The sequence below is a fragment of the Marmota monax genome, unplaced genomic scaffold, assembly GCF_021218885.2.
Source record: "Marmota monax isolate L192 unplaced genomic scaffold, Marmota_monax_Labrador192_F-V1.1 WCK01_AAM20220418_F8-fsc00008, whole genome shotgun sequence".
Classification (NCBI taxonomy): domain Eukaryota; kingdom Metazoa; phylum Chordata; class Mammalia; order Rodentia; family Sciuridae; genus Marmota; species Marmota monax.
Genome location: NW_026694432.1, coordinates 7,987,674 through 8,007,234, shown reverse-complemented (window position 1 = coordinate 8,007,234; position 19,561 = coordinate 7,987,674). Strand labels below are relative to the sequence as shown.

The 19,561-nt window shown below is 49.8% G+C and overlaps 2 protein-coding genes across 2 annotated transcripts; one reads left to right on the top strand and one right to left on the bottom strand.

The window, feature by feature from the left end:
* Positions 1-447: 447 nt before the first annotated feature.
* Guca2b (guanylate cyclase activator 2B) lies at positions 448-2,148 on the top strand. Its single transcript, XM_046469427.2, has 3 exons — positions 448-570; positions 998-1,184; positions 1,894-2,148. The coding sequence occupies exons 1-3, from the start codon at positions 481-483 to the stop codon at positions 1,950-1,952; spliced, it is 336 nt and encodes a 111-aa protein (XP_046325383.1). The 5' UTR covers positions 448-480; the 3' UTR covers positions 1,953-2,148.
* Positions 2,149-8,003: 5,855 nt separating this feature from the next.
* On the bottom strand, positions 8,004-9,995 carry Guca2a (guanylate cyclase activator 2A). The gene is made up of 3 exons (XM_046468348.2): positions 9,760-9,995; positions 8,635-8,842; positions 8,004-8,195 (listed from the first exon to the last, which is right to left on the bottom strand). Exons 1-3 carry the CDS (start codon positions 9,832-9,834, stop codon positions 8,131-8,133), a joined length of 348 nt encoding a protein of 115 aa, XP_046324304.1. The 5' UTR covers positions 9,835-9,995; the 3' UTR covers positions 8,004-8,130.
* Between the last annotated feature and the right edge of the window lie 9,566 nt (positions 9,996-19,561).

The window sequence follows — 19,561 nt, the reverse complement described above, 5'->3', positions numbered from 1 at the left end:
CTTCTGCCCCTGTGCACCTTTCACAGAGAAAGAACTGTGGCTGACGTGGGCCATAAAGAGCTGGCTGTAGTCTCTCTGCCATTGGTTAGGTCTGTGACCTGGGACAAATTGCTTCATCTCAGGAACCTTACTCTCCCTGTCTGTGAGATGGTTCCCCTGTCTTTCCACTACTGCAGGTGCCAAGGAGTGGGGGAAAGTGCAGTGGTCTGTGACCTTCACAGAGAACCCTGCCCAGGCAGGCAGCTGACCCAGCCCCACCATATTCCTGTGTGCTCTGGGCGTCCCCTGGTCATCATCCCCAATCCCCTGCCTGGGAATCAGCTCTGGGCTTGTCAGAGAGCCAAATTTCTGTCAACCCCACCCCAGCTGGCCAGTTAATGAGTGACCAGGGCTCTAGAGCTTGGCCTATAAAGAGCTGCTAGCCAGGGAAGCCCGTGGGAGCCAGAGGGACAGCAGCAGCGAGAACACAAAAGGACAGAGATGGACAGCAGGACTGTGTTAGGGCACCTGCTGGGGGCAGCTGTGGGTCTCCTGCTTCTGCTGCAGAGCACACAGTCAGTCCACATCAAGGTGAGTCCCTCTGGTTAACCTGGAGTTGGCATTATTGCCCTGTGAGTTCAAGGAGAGTGACCTGTTAGTGATTATGTCCCAGAACCAGGATCCCTAAAGGAATGTCAGATAAGGGAGCGGAGGCTTAGATGTGGGAAGAGAAAGTTAGCCAGTCCAGAACACAGCTGGGATTGGAACCAGGGTCCCTCATCTCTGACATCCCTGCCTTGAGCTAGCACGCTCCAAAGCTCTGTGTAGACCTCGCCAGGCCCTCACGGCCAGCAGCATAGTGGGGAGCCAAGGGCTGCTTCCTCCACCCAGGTTGCCCTTTCCCGTGTGTTCTGGACTTTCCATCAAGACAGGGAAGGGGCCAGAAGACCTATGGGGTCAAGTGCCTGCCCTGGTCCAAGGCCTGACCTCCTCCCATCTCCCCGACACCCACCCCCAGTACCAAGGCTTCGAGGTCCAGCTGGAGTCGGTGAAGAAGTTGAGCGCCCTGGAGGGGCAGCAGGAACCCAGCCCTCACCTGCAAACCAAGAGCCTCCTGCCCTCTGTGTGCCACCACCCAGCTCTGCCCCAGGACCTCCGGCCCATCTGCACCTCCCAGGAAGCTGCCAGTATCTTCCAGACCTTGAGTAGGTGCCCCCATCCCTGCACACCTCCCGCCCCTCCTGCCGCCTCCACCATCCCAGCTCCTCCTCCACAGGTTCTTTCTGTTAAGCTCCTGTGGCTACAGAGAGGGAGGTTCAAGTACCCAACCCCCCCGCCCCAGGACGGCCCCCGTCTGGGCACAGTAAGTGAGACAGGCCAGGAGCCCCCCCTTAGTCCCAGGGAGTCCCTCAAAGCCTTCATAGCCCCCTGAACACACAGTGAGTGCATGGGAAAGCAGCAGAAGAGCCCAGTCCTCACACCTGATGGGACAAGGGTCCAAAAAGCTTCCAAGGGGCGGTGGTGGCTGAGCTGACAGCAGTGGGACGAGGCAGAGCCAGGCAGCGGAACACAGTGACTGGCAGGCATTTTGCTGAGCCTGTTCTGGGCCGGTCCCCGTGTCCCTCCTTTGTCCACCTTCCCTCCTACGTACCTTTGAAAGGTTTAGCTGTCCACGGAGCAGACAAGAAAAGGGCACAGACCAAAGTCCCCTGCCCAGTCCCTGCTTGGAAGGAGAGCACCTGGGATGGGGACCAGCTCACTACTTCCAAAGCTCCCTGTGCCCATTCTGTGAAGAAGGTGCCGGGTCCCCTCCTACACAGTCCCTCTCTGCAGTCTGTCCAGCAGCTCCCCTGTGGCCACCCACCTTCCAGATCCAGGGTTAGGGTCAGCTGACTGTCTTTCTTTCCTGCCCAGGGACCATCGCCAATGATGACTGTGAGCTGTGTGTAAATGTCGCCTGCACCGGTTGCTGAGATGTCCCTGGGAGCCTTGAGCTCACCCTGGATGCCTGGCCCCTCACACTCAAGCAGAGGCTCCTGGCCACTACAGTCGTCACCACCCTCCCAGGCCAGAGCAGCTCAATCAGGTGCAAAGCAATGGGACACAAGATTGAGAAGCGTTTGGCCCCCAGGGTTCCCTGCTCCTGAATAAACTCTCCATTCACATGGAGCCAAGTGTCTGTTTGTCCATTGGAACATCTTGGGAAGCTGCATGGGTTGAGGGCAAGGTTGGACAGAAGATAACTGGCAGAACTTCCCAAGCCCAAAGAGCTGATTCATTAAGCCCCATATCATAGATGAGGGAGCAAAGCTCAGGTGGAGAGTCACATGACCTCACAGAGCAACCCAGGCTTGTAAGACCCTCAGGCTGAGCTCCAGGACCCCCACGTCAGAGCCAGCTTCTGTACTCCTGACAGGGGTGAGGACAATGGGAGGAGCAATGAAGGGAGGTCACCTGTGCCCTTCCCAGGCCCACACTAGGGCTGGCTTTGCCAGTGGCCTTCTCAGAAGACAAAGATCTTCTCTTCTCTAAGCTCCCACTCTGCTCTTGGCCTCCTGGGAGCCATCTGGCCAGCTCCAACTAGAAGACCTTCCTTTCCCCTCCCTAGCCCAGTGGCCCCAAGGAGTACTAATAGTAGCCAACATTAATTGAGCATTTGCTATATCCTGGACACCATTCTGAACATTTGGCACATGCAACTCACAACAGTCAGGTGAAGTAGACATTGTGGTTAACTCCGATCTCCCTTACCAGTCAGGAGGGTAGGCACAGAGAAATACTCAGCCTGGGTCCACAGAGTTGGGAAGTGGCTAAGCAGGTTCTTCCCAGGACGCCTGGACCACAGTCTGTGTTCTGACCATGCCGTCCCTGCCTTTCCATGTTGCCAGCCTACTGAAGCTGCTGCTGAAGGCAAGGCCCAGTGCAGCCACCACCACCTCCTAACAGCCTTCGGGGCCCTTGGCTAAAGCCAGGGGACATGCTAGGAATCCCTGGGAACAGAGTTGATCCAAGAGCTGTGCTGGGAATTCCCAGTAGTGAGGCCTTTCCACAGCAAACTCCATCTTGTCCTTCATCCTGGGCAACCAAGGAGGAGGGAAGCCAGATACAAAGGACCTGTGCCTTCTAGAAGCTCCCCAAGGCCATGGTGACTCCTCAGTCAGCTGCCCGACCTGACTGCCCAGTTCTTCTCAGGAATTCTGCAGCCTCCAGCCTCCAGCCTCTTTCTCTCCCTCCCCCAGGGTGAGGTTGACTGGGGCCCTTTGCAAGGCCTGCTGCAGCAATTTAGGCCCCTACTCCTCATCCTCAACCATCACTCAGGCCAGGCCAAAGCTTCCTTCATGGCCTTGTAGCCTGTAGGCCCCCTATGCTCCTTATACTGCTGTGGTTCCCCAGTGCCACTTCTCACGTCTAACTTGAGCCCAGACATGCTCTGGATGCAAGTGCCACTGCTCCCTATAGCTCACCTGGTGGAGATAGCGAAGGGAACAGTCACTGTGAAGCACCTCTCATGTGCAGAACAGCAGCACCTACAAAGTGCTCTCTGTGGCCCAGGAGAGCTTTGATTTCCTTCCCCTTTCCCCTCCTCTCCCCCTCCTCTTCCTCTTTTTTTTTTTTTACCATGCCCCCATTTTCTCCCCTGCTCCCAGTCCCTGGTAACCACCCTTCTACTCTCTGCATGGATGCGTTAGATTTCTTTTAGATTCCACCTGTAAGTGAGGCCATGCACACCTTGTCTTTCTATGCCTGGCTTATTTCACTTAGCACAATTTCCTCCACGTTTATTTATGCTCTTCACAGACAACAGAATCAATCCATTTTTCTTTCTTTCTTTTTTTAATGTTAAGTGTTAGTCAACAAAATACCCAAGAAAAACAATTGAGGAGGAAAGGTTGACTTGGGCTCATGGTTTCAGAGGTTTCAGCCCATGGTTGGCTGGTTCTGAGATGGAAACATCATGGCGGAAGGGTGTGGCAGAGGAAAGCTGCTCACCTCATAGTAGCCATGAAAAGGAGAATGGGGAAAATGGGTCAGGGATAAGATAAACCCTTCCAGGATACACCCACATTGACCCACCTAGGCCCCACCTCCTACAGTTTCCAACACCTCCCATTATTGCCATCAAATTGTTAATCCATCAATAGATGAGGTCAAAACTCTCATGATTCAATTATTTCCCAAGGGCCCTACCTCTGAGCATTGCTGCACTGGGGATAAAGCCATCAACACATGAGCCTTTGGGGGACTTTCTAGATCCAAACCACACCAGGGCTGAATCACATTCCATTGTGTATGTGTCCCGTATTTTCTTTATTCCATGCCTTGGCTATTGGGATGGATGCCGTAATGAACGTGGTAGTGAAGACACATTTTGGACATGTTGATTTCTTATCTTATGTATGTCCAAAATGAAATTGCTGGGTCCATATGGTAGTTCTAATTTTAATTAGAGGAAAGACCTCCATACCACTGGAGGGCTAATGACTGCACCAATTTACATTCCTACCAACTGGGTACAGGGGTCTGTTTTTGCTACATCCTTCCCAACACACCCTTTTACCTTTTGGAATGAATATATATGCCCTTTTTTAAAGATTGAGGTGGTATCTCATCATGGTTTACTAACGCTTCTCTAGTGATTGGTGATATTGATTACCTTTTCATATACCTTATGGCTATTCATTTATCTTTTTTTTGAGAAATATCTTCTCGGGTCCTTTGCCCACTTTAAATTTGGATTACTTGTTTTCTTGCTAATAAGTTGCTTGTGTTCTTATTTATCTTGGCTATTAATCCCTCATCAGTTCTCCATTCTATAGGTTATCTCTTATTCTTAGCTCTGTAGAACTTTTTGGGTTTGATGCCATCCCATTTTTCATATCCAAAACCAATGCCAAGAAATACCCCCCTCCCTATTTTCCGGTAATTCTACAATTCAGGACTTATACTTTAGTTTTTAATTCATTTGAGTTGATTTTTTTTTATATGGGATGGAATTATACTTCTGCATGTGGATATCTAGTTTTCCTAGAACAATTTATTGGACAATTATTATGTGATTTTGGCACTTTTGTCAAAGATCAGTTGTAGACTTATTTCTGGACTCTATTCTGTTTCATTCATTTGTATGTTTGGTGTGTGTGTGTGTGTGTGTGTGTGTTAATCAGTATCATGCTATTTTTATTACTATAGCCTTGGAGTAGATTTTGAGATTAGATCATGTGGTGCATTCAGCTTTGTTCTTTTTGCTTGAGATTGCTTTAACAATTTTGAGTCTTTCATGCATCCATTTGAAGTTTAGAATTTTTTTTCCTATTTCTGTGAAAAAATATCATTGGACTTTTGATAAGGATTGCATTGAATCTGTAGATTGCTTTTGGTAGTGTGGACATTTTAATTATATTAATTCTTTCAATCCATGAACATGGAATATTTTTCCACTTATTTATGTTTTCAATTTCCTTCATTAATATTTTATATTTTTCAGTTTATGGTTCTTTTGCCTACTTTCTTAAATTATTCCTAAGCTTTGTTTTGTTGTTGTAAATAATATTTCCTTCATTTGTGTTTTGGATAGTTCATTGTTAGCATGTAGAAATGCTACTGATGAACCCAGGGGCACTTAATCACTAAGCCATGTCCCCAGCCCTTTTTTTCATATCTTATTTAGAGACAAGGTCTCGCCGAGTAAATTAGGGCCTCACTGAGTTGATGAGGCTGACTTTGAACTTGCAAATCCTCCTGCCTCAGCCTCCCAAGCCACTGGGATTATAGTTGTGTGCCACTCCGCCAAGCAATGCTACTGATTTTTGTATGTTTATTTAACATCCTGCAACTTGTTTATGAGTTCTAACAAGTTTTTTTTGGTGAAGTATTTTTGGTTTTCTATATCTAAGATCATGTGTTCTACAATAGAGACAACTCAACGTCTTCCTTTCCGAGTTGCATGCCTTTTATTTATTTTCTCATTTAATTTCTATTGCTAGGATTTCCATCACTATGTTGAACGGAAGTAGGAAGAGTGGGCATCCTTGTTTTATTCCTGATCTTAGAAGAAAACCTTTGATATTTTTTATGACTCTTCTCTTCTCCCCCCCTTAGTCTAGCTAAAGGTTTGTTAAAATTTTCATCTTTCAAAAGGCTAACTCTTAGTTTTGTTAATTCTTCTATTGTTTTTCTAATCTCTATTTATTTCTATTCCGATCTTTATTATTTCCTTCCTTCTGCTAACTTTGCTCTAAGTTAGTGGACGTTCTTTTTCATGAGTAGCTATTTTCCTGGTTCCTTGAGGTGTAATATTAGATGGCTTACTGAGATCTTTTTCTGTGTAGGCATTTACTGCTTCCCTCTTTGAACCGTTTTTTGCTGCATCCCATAATTTTCGGTATTTTGTGTTTTTATTTTTGCCTGTCTGAAAATATCTTTCAACTTTCCTTTTAATTTCTTCTTTGACCTGTTGGTTGTCAAAGACCCAGGGAGCTTAAAACTTTACCAGTATAACTTCATCTCATCTTCACTCAACTCTACAAAAATAGGAATTCTTGCCATCCCATTTTTACAGATAAGGGAACTGAGGAGTAAACCACCCCCAGTCACACAGCTCTAACAAGCAAAGCCAGAATTAATTGCCAGAGAGTCTGACTCCAGAGTTCAAGCATTAAATGATTCTACCCACCACACATCTCGTCACTCCCCCAGCCACCTGCGGAGGAAGGATCTGTTCTCATCCCATTTCCAGATGAGGAAATCAAGGCTGGGGAGGGGCACATGCCTTGCAAATGACATGCTCAGGCCCAAATCCAATCTGACAGCCTCTCAGGCTCCACACTGTCCCATCTGAACTATTACTATTCCAGTCCCTCTTTGTGTATGTGTGTCCACCATCCTGACCTTCTGGAAATTTCTCTTCCTTCCTCTTCTACATTGGTTTTAAAGTCCATCCATTCTGATGCAAGTCCCCAAGGGCTAATGAAAATGTATCTCACCTCAGCTAGACGAGATGTCACCCTCTGAATATCACAGATCATGGGAATCCTCCCTGAATGGCTCTGTGGCACTTCCTCTCCACCTGACTCCCCAAGAAGGACCCTGGTGATCTCCTCTTTCCTTGTTCCCTCTCCTTTCACTGACTGGCCTTACTTCCTTTTCTTAGGTCTCACACAGCATGTTGAAGGCTTGAGGCTGGAGCCCAAGGCTGAAACCACCTTGTCTTAGCTTCCCCTCTACCCTGGTCTATCCTCATGCTACCAATATGTGGGTAGATGTCACCCTGTCTGGGGATAGAGAGGCTCCCCAGACACAGCACAACAGGGTAAACAGAGTTGTGCAAGGATGTGGGTAATCAACGTGCACAGAAAGCACCAAGGACAGAGTGGGAGCACTACAGCTCTTCTTGGGGGAATCAGACAAGACATCTTGAGGAGACGGCATGGAGTGATGTTTGGAGCCTGGGTCGTTTACCTGGCCAGCGGTGCAAGCAGAGGGTCAGTGCAGAGGTAGGTGAGTGGGAGCAAAGGAAATGGCCATAGGTGTGCAGCTTGGGATGGGATCATGGGGGAGGGTAGGAGGCAAGGCTGGCCTTGTCAGAGGAAGCCAGATCCTGGGTGCCTTGAATATTAAGAGCTTGACACTGATCTCATAGTAGAGCAATCCATTGTGTTGGACAGCCTAACTAGTTCAGACAGGCTTTGTGGTCATATGTGGTTTTGTGATTTTGGTGACCCTAGAAGTTGTGAAAGAAAAGCAGTGGTTGCACCCTCCTAAGTGATGGCCTAGAGATTCCGTTCCCCTTTATTCCCGTGTGTGGTGGCAGCCCCAAGCAGGTGGATATCTTAGCAGGGAGCTTGGGATCCTTCCACTCTGGCATGCTGAACCCTGAGTTTCCCAGGATAGGACGGGCATCCACAAAGCAAGAGACAAAGGCAACACTGGAAGGACTCTGGAATCTGGTTTATTAGTCGAGCATTGGCTGGATCTCTAGTACCCCTGCCCCTCTCTGGGCTGTTCTCTCCTCACCCCCAACCCCCAACCCCCACCCCCAATTCTGGGGCAGGGCAGGTTGTGCAGCTGGGTGTGGGAATATCACAGGCTGCCCCTCCAGCAGAAGACAGGGCTTCCCTGCAAAGTTGGGAGAGGGCAGTGAACACCACCGCCCTAGCATCCAGCACAGGCAGCAAAGGCACAGATCTCACACGTGCTCGGGTCTTCAGCGATGGCCTCTGGACAGGAGAGATGGGGCCTGATGAGAGCCAGCAATCCCTCCCCCATGGGCCCCTGCCTCCCTTCAGCCAGAGCTTGAATAGCAGCCACCCAATCCCCAGGAGAGGCCCAACAAGCCTGGCCTCTCTGACCCATGAAGGGGCTTCCCATCCCAAAAAGGACAAATGGAACACTCAAGCCATCCAATCAGAATGAAGGTTCTACCCAGAGAAGAGATAACACTAGCACCAGATGTTGGAGCACAGTACTACCTACCAACCCATCTGTCTGAACCAGGATCTTCATAAGTCTCATCAGTTACAACTTGGAACTAACCATAACGTGAGTTCAACAGACCCGCCAATTAGAACAGAGCCCCACCAACCATAGAACATCTCTTCCTCAAGAGCCATCAACAGAGAATCCCCCAGCCCAGCCTTCCCAGAGGAGGTCGCTCACCCAGCCTCTGCAGGATCTCCTCAGCATTGGGCTCCTTGCAAACAGGCCTGATTTCTTCTGGAAACGCTTCATAGCTGCAGATCACAGGAGCCACAGGCTTACCAAGGGTGGGCACAAGCTTCCTGAAGTTCCCAATCTTAGGCTCTGGGAGATCCCAGAGGTCTTTAAGTTTCTTCACTGACTCCAGGGAAAAGGAGAAGTCTCCATCCTGAGCAAGATAGCCAAGGCAGGAGGGCAGGCTTCAGCTCCCTGGTGGGACCCCAACCCTGCAGTTTCAGCTCTAGGGCACATGAGCAATGTGCCTAGGAAACAGATGCTCCAGTGAGCTGGTGTGGGGGTCAGAGCCAGTCCCTGCCCTGCTGGCTTTGCTCTGTGACCCTGGGTACTCGGAGGCCTCAGGTTTTGCAAGCTGTCATGAATAATGAAGAAAATGGAGGTGGAGGGCCAGGGACACAGTAGGTGCCTGATGAGGACTCCATGAGCTGGTTTTTAGGGAGAGGTGCAGCAGAGTCTCAGGTATCCTAGTTCCACACAGCCATGCACAGGCTGCATTCCCCTGCCCAAGAGCCAGCTGTTTGCTGGGCCCCCATCTCCAGCCTGCAGCCTGGTTTTTGTTTAAGAGGCTCCAGGAGTCTCTCATAGTGAGGATCCCCTACTGGGTGCCAGCATGCTTGGCACTGTCCTGCAACCAACCATCTGGACCTCTGGGGTGTCCTCACAGTTCCTGGGACCCAGATGATTGCAAAGCACAGGGCTGAGGAGTAAGGCCTGGGTTTGAATACAGCTTTTTCATTTCTCCACTGGACATCTCTTTTACAGAACCTCTCTGGGGCTCAGCTTCCTTTCCCTGTAAAATGGAGTTAAAAACCGCCTCCTCACAGGGTGCTGGGGCCTCAATGAGAAGCTCAGGGAGGTACCGTAACTGGCAGGCATTCCATCACTCACCTTTCCCAGTTTTCTCTCCTACCTGGGTTCTTTTTGCTCCAGGTTTGAAGCAAAAGGTGTGTGTGGCTGACAGGACGGAGAAGAGGGTCCCCAAGGAAGTGCAAGCCTCAAATGCACACCTCCACTCCAGCCCCCAAAGCCGCTGCGCTCTCTCAAGGGCCAGGTAGGGATGGGGCTTACCTGCACGGTGACTGCCCCTGCCAGGGTGGCCCAGGCTCCCAGGAGGCACAGCACTGAGAGCAGGAAGGTGTTCATGACTGCAGTTCTCTCTCAGCCCTAGTTGGAGGAGCAGCTGGTCTGGATGTCGCAGGAAACAGTGGGGCTTTAAAGAGGTCAGGGTTACTGAATAACCCTGAGCTTGTGTCAGTGTCTCATCTGCTGCCTGTCAGGCCCCATCAGATAAGGCTCAAGGCAGCCCTGAGAGATAAGAGATCAACCCCGAGCCTGGCAGAGCCCTGGGCCGCTCCCAGGGCACCACTTTGACCCATAGGCGGGCTGGGTCGGGCCCTGTGCTGTGGGGTGGGGCCTGCAGACCAAGCCCTACCCTTCAGGATGGAGGCCCAAACCCAGACAGTGACAACACTCAGGGCCATTAGGGTGGGGGCAACAGGGCTGCTACTGGGGTGGGTGCCAGGGAGAGGCCACCTCACAAGGGGGGCGGCAGGGCAGCTTGGGAGGGTTTCCCAAGGAGGTGGTGTCAATACTGAGGCCTGGAGAATGGGGCTGGGGTGGGGGTTCTCTGAGATGGGATAGGGTAGAGGATCATTTTGTGCAGAGGGTGTTATGTCTGGGAAAGTGAGAGGTAAGAGAGGCCCAGGATATTGATTAGACCCTTTCTGAGTCTAGACCCCAGAGTCCTCTGTGGGGACCAATATTAATACCTACCTTGTAGACAGGTGTTATGGTTTTGAGGATTAGATGAGGCTTTAAATGCCTGGTACACAGGGAGCACTCTGTACGGGGCCATTCAGTTACATTGTAATCAGCAGCAGATCCTGGTTCTCACTGCCCCTTTGTGTCACCTGCCTAAGCCACAGTCTGGCCTCTTCATGTGCTGGTCCCTTGATCCTGCCTGCCCAGCAGCCTCAGAGTGTCCTCACCTGAGATTCTCCCGATGAGATTGCAGGTGAGACTGCCTGATGTGTCCTCTGCACCCCCAATCTGATCCCACTGGGACTGACCTCCATCTGCACTGCGTGCTCACTGTGATCTCACTATGTGATCTTTGGCAAGCGGCCCTAGCACACAGAAGAAAGCATCTCCTTGAGCTCGCAATCTTGCTACTTCATATCCTAGCTAGTTGCCCTGACAGCTCCAAAAAGCGGGTGGGTAATCCCTGGGCCTGCTGCGTAATCAGCACTGAAGAAGGAGCTGGAAGGTGCAGAGCCCCTGGAGGAGGGAACTACAAAGGGGCCCAGGCCTCAGGGAGGGGCAGGAAGCATTTGATCCACCTCAGACTGGACTTCACTCCCCTTGCTGGTGTGTGTGTCTGTGTACACCCAGGTGCATGCATTTGCACTGAGGAATGTGTTGTGCATGCCAAGATGTGTGTGTGTACTCTGAAAGGTGTGTGCGTATGTAGATGTGTGTATCACAGAGTTTATGTTACATTTGTGCATATGCTGGGGTGTGTGCATATGTATGCTGAGGTGTGTCTTTGTATATGAGGGAGTGTGTGTGTTTATATTGGGATGTGTGTGTGTGCCAAGGTGTATGTATTTGAGCATGCTTTGGGGGTGTGTGTGTAAGTTTATGTGTCTGTGTGTGTTAACATGTACTTCTTCATGTGCTAAGGTGTGTGGGTGTGCACGTGTGTTCCTGCAGAGGTCTCCCACCCCACCGGGTAGAGGTCTGGAAGGAGTTGGGTTGGAGGCGAGGCCAGTGATCCCTCTGGGACTAAAAGGGGTGCTGGAAAGGGATGAGCATCAGGAACACTCAGGCCATGCTGGGATTGCTGGGGGCTGGGTGGACCTGAGTGGGATTAAGGAACATCAGCTTTAGGTGAGGGGTCGGCCCTGGGGCTGTTATAATGGGGTGGACTGTTGTAGCAGTTGGGAATGGGAGTCCATCTTGGGGTTTGAACTGGGATTTGGATTAGGGTCAGGGTTAGACTGGGAACAGGGCAGTGCTAGGCTTAGGTTTGGAATTGGGGGCCCAGTTACGATTGGTCTGATGTGGAGAATGTTCCTGATGTGGAGGTTGCTGAGTTTAGGTTAAGCCTCCTTGTAGAGTTGGGACTGAGTTGATTTGCAGTTGAGGTTGGAGGTGTGGCTGGGCTGGGTTTATGATTGGGGTTGGGTCTGGGATTCCATGTGAGGTTAAAGCTGCCTTAGGATTTGATTTGGCCTTAGGATGGGGTTTGGGGTGGGGCTGCTGCAGGCTGAAGGAGCCCTTTCTCTGACTCACCTTGGTTCTCTAGTCTCTGTCCCCTCCTAAGGCACAACAGGATTGGGCTAAGGGAAAGAGACTTTTGTTCCTGATGCCTCTTCTTCCCACAGCCCCCTGGCCAGGACTTGCCTGGAATAGAGCAGGACTTGAGGGGTTGGGGACTGTGGGAGTGACATTGCTCCTTGGTGGGAAAGAGGAAGTGGCTCCTAGGCCTTGGCCCTTTGGGTCCTGCCCTACCCAGCCCCCTCTGACATCAGCACTGGGAAATAGGAACCAACTGTTCTTTCCTTGCCCCCAGTTCCCCACCCCAGCCCTGTTCCCAGCTGTGAATTTAGGCCTCCTTCCTACTCTCCAGGGGACATAGGATCTCAGCTTGCACTGAGGTTGTTAGAAGATAGATTTTGGGGTCCTCCAAGGACCTCAAGCTTTCTAGACCCCATGCCCACAACCCGAGTCCCCTTGGTTCCCAGCAACCCATACTCTTCATCATTCTTGTGTGGGCAGGAGGTAGATCTGAGGCTGTTTGGGTTCCTTGCATCCCAAGACCACCTCTTCTGGCAAACTCTTGCTCCTCTGTGGTGTTCTGCTTCTCCATGTAACCCCAACAGAAGCTGCCCCAAACCTCTGGGGTTGAAAGCCAGGCAACCTTGCTTGGCACTCAGGGTCATCATGATCAGGCTCCTGCTGAGCTCACCATTCAGCCAAGATCCCAAAGGACTCCCCAGGACGGGACCAGGAAGCAGGGGCCAAACTTGGAGGTCAGAGCTCAGGCTTTGGAGCCAGGCAGCGCCATCATTTAAACTCTGTGTGGCTTTCTGGGCCTCAGTTTCTGTCTCTTGAGAATTAATAGCTCCACTGCAAATTTCAGCTCTTTTAGAGCTTTCCTAATCAACCCCAATCCTGGCCCCAGCAGTGAGGATTAAGAGCACTTCCCCTCCTCTGTCCTCCACAGCCTCTACATTCTTCCCAGCATGCGCCTCATAAGCCCCGTGAGCTGCTGAAAGCAACGCTGGAGTGGAGGGCCCCCCTCATACAGGGCCTGGAGCTCGGTGGGTGCCGCAGGTCTTTATGGAGTCAGGAAGGTGACAGCCACTGTCTGTCACATTAGCGATGACAGTTAATGCTGATTGGGACTCACTCTGTGCCAAGCTCTGGGCTAAGTGCTTGTCATCTGTGGAAACCAGACCCACCCCCCACCACACTGCAGGAAGCTCCTGGCTTTGCCTACTGTCCGGAAGCCCTGCCCTGGGAGGAGGCCAATGCAATTCCTTTTGGCCAAGAGGTCAACATTTGTGTTTCAGTGACCCTGTCATGGTTCCTGTGTGCCCATTAGAATTGGGTCCAGTTTGGCTCAATCTTTTGGGGCCCAGCTCCTCTTCCCTCGACCCAGCAGCCTAAGCTGGTCTTAGCAAAAAGGCCTGGAACAGCCCAGGTGGGGGCCTAGAGACTCCAATCCTGACCTGGGTGTGGTTCACATTTCACAGCCTCACCTTTAAAACTTATAAATGTGTTTTAAAGAGTGTAACAATCTTTGGTTCCTATGGGAACCCAAGGAAACTGAGGTAGACATTACAATGGATATAAACCTACTAACAGTTCAGGGAATACACAAGAAGTAACTGTATAACCCCATTTTATAGATGGGTAAGCTGAAGCTCAGCGGCTCAGAGGTTAAACACCATGATTATCCCAAAAGTGCCTATGTGGCTGCAGGGTACTATTGTATTGCAGAGGGTCACCTGGGCTCTGGAGAGTATAAGTCTAGACACTTATATCTCAACTCAGAGGAAGGTACAATTTATCAGATTCATTGTCAAGTGGGCTTGGTAGCAGCTGTGGTCACACAGCTATAAATTCCCAAACAGAATCCAGTTCTCTCAAATTTCAAAGAAAAATCTGAACTTCTACTCAATCCAATACCATACCTCCTATACTGTCTTTCTGATACCAAACTGGCATTTTTTTCCCCTTCCAGGGAGGAAAAAGAAGAAAGGAGTGGCCATTGAGTCAAACCCTGTGAGGGAGGTCAATGATGTCCACTTTACAGAGAAGGAAGCTAAAGCTCTCAGAAAAAGAGCGCTTAGTGACACACCAAGTGGGTGGCAGTTGGGATTTTAGGCCTGTCAGCCAGAGCCCAAGTCTAGGCTCATATGGAGGGACTTCTCTCCACCCCTCAGGCCCCAGGTGGGTCGGCTCTTTCCCTTGATGATCCAGGGGGGCATCTGTGGAGTGGACAGAGGGTGTGTCTGCCTGTTTGCACAGCAGTGTCATCCCCTGTGCCTGGCCTGGGTGAGGTGGTGGGGTGCTCCACTCACCATCTGTTCCCACTTGGCAGCTGCCTCTTCCTTCCCATCAGCCATCAGCTATGGAGACAACCTCCCACACTGAAGGCTGCTAGGAAGGAGACACACAGCTGGAGAGTCCTCCGTGTGTCCCAGAGGGGATCTCCCAGAGCCCAGTTGATTGGCAGACAGGTCATGGACAGGCTCCATGAGACTCTGTGGGGTACATACCAGGGGCCATGAGAGAAGGACAAACTGAGGGCTGCAGGTCCCCTTAGCTCCATCAGAGAATGCTTGCCAGCCAGGATGGGGTCTGAAGCAGGCTTGATCAGTGGAAAGATGTAGGAGATGCAGAGGGAAGGAGGCTGGCTTGGGATGAAGCAGTGTGTCTCGAGTAGCAGCCAGAGGGAGGTATAAATACCAGCTCAGAAACAGCACGTGGTGCAGGCCTGTAATCCCAGCAACTGAGGCACTTGAGGCAAGAGGATGACAAGTTTAAGACCAGCCTCTATAACTTAGTGATACCCTGTCACAAAATAAAAATATATAAATAAAAGGGCTAAGAGTGTAGCTCAGTGATAGAGCAGCCCTGAGTTCAATCCCAGTACCCCGAAAAGAAAAAAAGAAAAGACGAAGACACCACCAGCATTTGCCCCTAACCTGGTGACAGTGGGAAGCCATAGGAGGCAAGATCAGATCATGCCAGAGCTGTGATTTAGAAAGACCACAGTGGCAGTGGCATTGAGAGGACTCTGACAAGAAGGGAAGGGGTAGGTGGAAGGCTGCCGGGGCAGGAGTATCAGCTGGTCTTGCAACATGGCAGCAGATAAAGAGAAGACAGTTCCTTGGGACCTCCTGCATGCCTGCACCTGGCAGGCTGCTCTCCACTTGCCTTCTCCATGACACCTTGAGGTATGGCACCCACTGTCTGAATGAGGGCGGGCGGGCAGTGTTTTGCCCACATAGAATTCTAGGTCCTTCTGACTTCAAAGTTCACATTTTTCCCCCACTGCCTTAGGACCTGCAGGGAACTAGCTGGCCCGGATGCTGAGTAACACGTCTGACCAGCTTCTGGTCGTCAAGGAAACCAGGGATGGGCAAAGTAGGGGCTGCCAGAGGACCCAGCTCAAAGGCATGTAGGTAGGAGGAGTAGTGACAGGGACAAGATAGAAATGTGATGAGAACAGAAAGACTATCAACACACATTACCTCACTCTGCCAGCATCTGAGAAGCCAGGTTGATCCCAGGCAAGATCTCCCCAGATATGGGACCTTGGAAGAGGAGGAAGAGGCTAACAAGCCACCAAATTTAAGTGAGGAGCTGTCTCCTGTCTGCAGCTTCTGAACACCGAGACCAAGTCCCAGGCACAATCACACAGGCTGCACAACCACGTACCCAGTCAGACACAATCATACAACTACATGAGCACACATGTCATTCACTCACAAACTTATACACATACATACTTTCACAGAGCCAAAGGACTGTTCCTGCCTCTGCCTATGAACATTGCTCAGGATGGGAAAGGTGGGAAGTGTCCTCCTAACATCTTTATTGCCCTTGTCTGGGACTGGAAGTTGCCCCTATGACCTTTTGAGAGCTGCAGTATGAGAGGCATTACAGGGTGAGTGACGTCAGCTCAGTGTCTCTGAGGTAGGGTGGGATGGGTGGGGTGACATAAGAGAGGTCAAGGACAACTGGGAAGTGTTGGGGAAGAGGCAATCTGCCTCAATAGAAAGAGTAGACCAGAGTAAGGCGGATCTGGGTTCTCTCCTCTCATTTTCACTGGCAGCGACCTTTGGGCAAAGCACTTCACCTCTTCAAGTGGCAATGCCCAGCAGTAAAAAGGCAGATAATGACACCAACATCACCAGGCAGTTGGGAGTGCTAACTCAGTTAATGGCTGGCAAGTACCGGGCAGGGGCCTGGCAAATGGTGGCAATAATCATAATATTTGTGACAGTCAAAGGAGCCAGTGTGTGTGTGTGTGTGTGTGTGTGTGTGTGTGTTTGTGAAGACACCAAGGCCCACTCAGGCTCAGAGGCAGGGCTGGGGAGGACAAGGTGTGTGGATGGCCCAAAACACACCTGCCCAAACACTTGTCAGTCCTGGTCCCAGAAGAGGAGTACAGCCTCAGGAGAAAAGAGTTTGGGGATGATAGTAGGGCGACCTCCCCCAACCCAAAGCTCGAAGTGGAGATGCAGTAAGCATCAGGAGGTCTAGGAGCAGAGGCAGCTGGGGAATGGGCCCCATCATCGTTTGGCTCTGAGGACTAGAAGGAATCACTGGCTTTCTCCAGCTAGGAGGCCTCCAATGCAGGAAAAGAGGGGCACGAATTCTGAGGGCTGGCACCTAGTAAACCTTCAAAAGCTCTGAGCTCTGGGGGTTGCAGAGAAATGGAGCACAGCCCCATGGGTAGAGGAAACCATCCCGAAGGGAAAGAGCACACAGCTGGCTGCTCCACCCTCTGGTGGCCACAGGTACTCACTGCACCCACCGCTTTGTCCCAAGGCCCTCCGTCTATGGTCGGTGGCTCAGGGAACAACACCAAGGAGCAGGGACAGCAGTGTGCTAGTGAAGAATGCTGACGCTGGAGCTGCAAGGCCTAGGTTTGAATTCCTAGCTCTACTGCTATTATCATCATTATCTACCACTTACCAGCTGGATGATCCTGGGTAAGTAAGTAGCAGAGATTCTTCATTGAGATTAGTAATAACAGCTATCAGCCACACAGCTGTTTCTCAGAGTAAATATGGTAAATGCAATTTGAATCAAATGCTTGGGATAAGTGATACCAAGTTAAGATGCACTTAATAAACGATAGCTGTCTATGCTGTACATCTGGGGTCACTGTTGCTTGAATTCTGGTTTTGTGTGCAGCCAATTACTGAGTTTATGCTTTACACATGTTGTTACTCCCTTATACGGAGGGGAATGTGCAGGAAGGAAAGTTCAGAATCACTCTTAAAAACCCCCTAGGAGCGGGTGTGGTGGCACAAGCCTGTTATCACAGCAATTCAGGAGGCTGAGGCAGAAGGACTGAAGTTCAAGGCCTGCCTGGGAAACTTAGTGAGGCTCTGCTCGGGGGTGGGGGATCCCCTAGGAAGGTACAGGTATTGTGGAAATCCATCTTAGTAAGCCCAACATGGCCAGTTTTTCTAGGTCTTGGCCATAATCTGTCCATAAGTGCCAGATGAAGCAGCAGGCTTACACCCAAAGTCCATGTTGCCTAAAATGTGTATATCTTTAGCCAATGAAATCATGCTCATGTGGAGAAGTACACACAAGCAGAAACCAGTCACAGTCTCAGATGTGAGTCTTGTGTCTCACTCAGAGGCACATGAATATTCCATTATAACACTATTTAAAATTTGCATTCCTTCAGTGGAATGCATTCATGATGTATCTACATTGTGCCTTATCTCTCTGAAGCTGTTTCTTCTTCTGTAAAATGGGGCAGTAACAGTACATGTCAAGTTATTTTGTAGACCAAATAAGACAATTTATCCAGAAGCCCTTTGCACAAAGCTAAATGTTGAAGCCTTGAGAATTTAATATGGAGCTTAATGATCTTGCTTCCTATTTCATTTGATGATGAACTAGGAAGATGCACTTGAATTAACAAGGCAACGAGATCTAACTGTGCCCTTCAAAGGCACTGCTATTGATCACAACTTAACCTGTGATGGGAGGAAAGCACAGCCCCACTTTCTCAGGGACACACACACACAGTGGGTGAATAGCCCCTATTCCTGCCTCAAAATAATTAAATAATTCTTTTTTTCTAATCTTTTTTTTGATACTGGAGATATAACCCAGGGATGCTTTACCACTGTACCACATCCCCAGATCTTATTTTTTGAGATAGGATCTTGCTAAATTGCTTAGAGCCTAAGTTGCCTGAACTTGCCTCATTAAGTTGCCTCACTAAGCCTGGCCTTCAACTTGCGATCCTCCTGTCTCAGCCTTCTGAACTGCTAGAATTACAGGCATGTGCCACTGCACCAGGCTAATTTCTCTTTTTGGACAGCAGTGGAAGTAAAAGGAAATGAGTTCTGGAGTATGACCCAGGCTGAATTATCCCAGATTTGCTACTAGCTGTGAGAATTTAGGCAAGTTAACCTTTCTGAGCCTGTTTTCTCTTCTGTAACACTGCAATAAATTGATGTTTCTGGCAGTGTTGTATAAGTTAAATTAGAAGAAGCCAGGGGCCATAGGTAGATCATGGGATTGGTTGGAACGCCCGCCCCATGTGAGATATTCCTGGCTCCATTCCAACTTCCCCAGAACTGGCCTGCCTGTTGCTTGGCCTCTCTGAGACTTCCACGTCAGTGAAGTCAGAACCCTACCATTTTCATAGAAGACTATGTTTGGTGCTTTACTAGCAGCCTGACACCCCTCCCACCTCAGCCCACAATCCCCACACTAATCTAGCTCCCAATTGGAGTTCACAGCAATAGTGCCAATGAAAATTACTTTCTCTGAACTTGGAAAATTTGAAGATTCAATAGGAATAGCCAATACTCACAAAAGGTTTTCCTAGACCCTATCCCACCCACCCTCTTCACCATGACCTAATCCCTCACCACCAGACTCTTGTTTTTGCCAAGGAAAACTTTCAGAGAAGCCTCCTTGACCAGTTTCCCAGGACTGGCATTTGCTACCTGTCTTGGGCAAGTCTATACCTCCTAAAACCAGAACTGTGACTTTCTCATCTCTGGGCTGCCTGTGGGAAGTGCTGTCACAGAATATTTGCTTGGCAAATTATAATCTCCACTTTTGCCTTTTAGGAGTAGCTCTCTGAGAAAGCAGTGCTGGGGAAAGACTGGCAGCCAAGTGGAATAGGGATAGGGCAATTCTCTTGGAATGAGAGGATCCTATAAAAAAACATGTTTGGAGTCAAATATCAGTTCTGTCACTTGCCAATTAAAGAATCAAGATAAGTCACTCTACCTCTATCTGAAGATCATGGCACCTGGCACATACTGAGCACCACCAAGTTTTATGCTCTGGGTGCTATTCTACATGTTTAGATGTGTTGTTCAATGTAATTCCACTCCAATGCCAGCAGGTGATATTATCCTCATTTTACAGGCACTATAAATAAAGAAAGTGAGGTTCAGAGAGATTAAATACTTCCTCAAATTCACAGAACTAGTGAGATGCTCAATAAATGGCAGCAAGCACTGTGGACACAGTAGTGCACTGGAACACAATCTCAAATACCCCAACGGCTCTGGGTCCTGTCTACATCTGAACTAGCTCCAATTTTACTCCCTCAGCTGCAGCAAATGACATGGACCAATCAGTG

Bases quoted from the DNA above. Each gene is read 5' to 3' on its own strand.
- Guca2a (XM_046468348.2), bottom strand. From the start codon at position 9,834: ATGAACACCTTCCTGCTCTCAGTGCTGTGCCTCCTGGGAGCCTGGGCC. The intron at 8,843-9,759 runs GTAAGCCCCATC...TATCTTGCTCAG, and splicing joins CAGGGGCAGTCACCGTGCAG to GATGGAGACTTCTCCTTTTC. The intron at 8,196-8,634 runs GTGAGCGACCTC...TCTCCTGTCCAG, and splicing joins GGAGATCCTGCAGAGGCTGG to AGGCCATCGCTGAAGACCCG.
- Guca2b (XM_046469427.2), top strand. From the start codon at position 481: ATGGACAGCAGGACTGTGTTAGGGCACCTGCTGGGGGCAGCTGTGGGT. The intron at 571-997 runs GTGAGTCCCTCT...ACCCACCCCCAG, and splicing joins CACAGTCAGTCCACATCAAG to TACCAAGGCTTCGAGGTCCA. The intron at 1,185-1,893 runs GTAGGTGCCCCC...TTTCCTGCCCAG, and splicing joins CAGTATCTTCCAGACCTTGA to GGACCATCGCCAATGATGAC.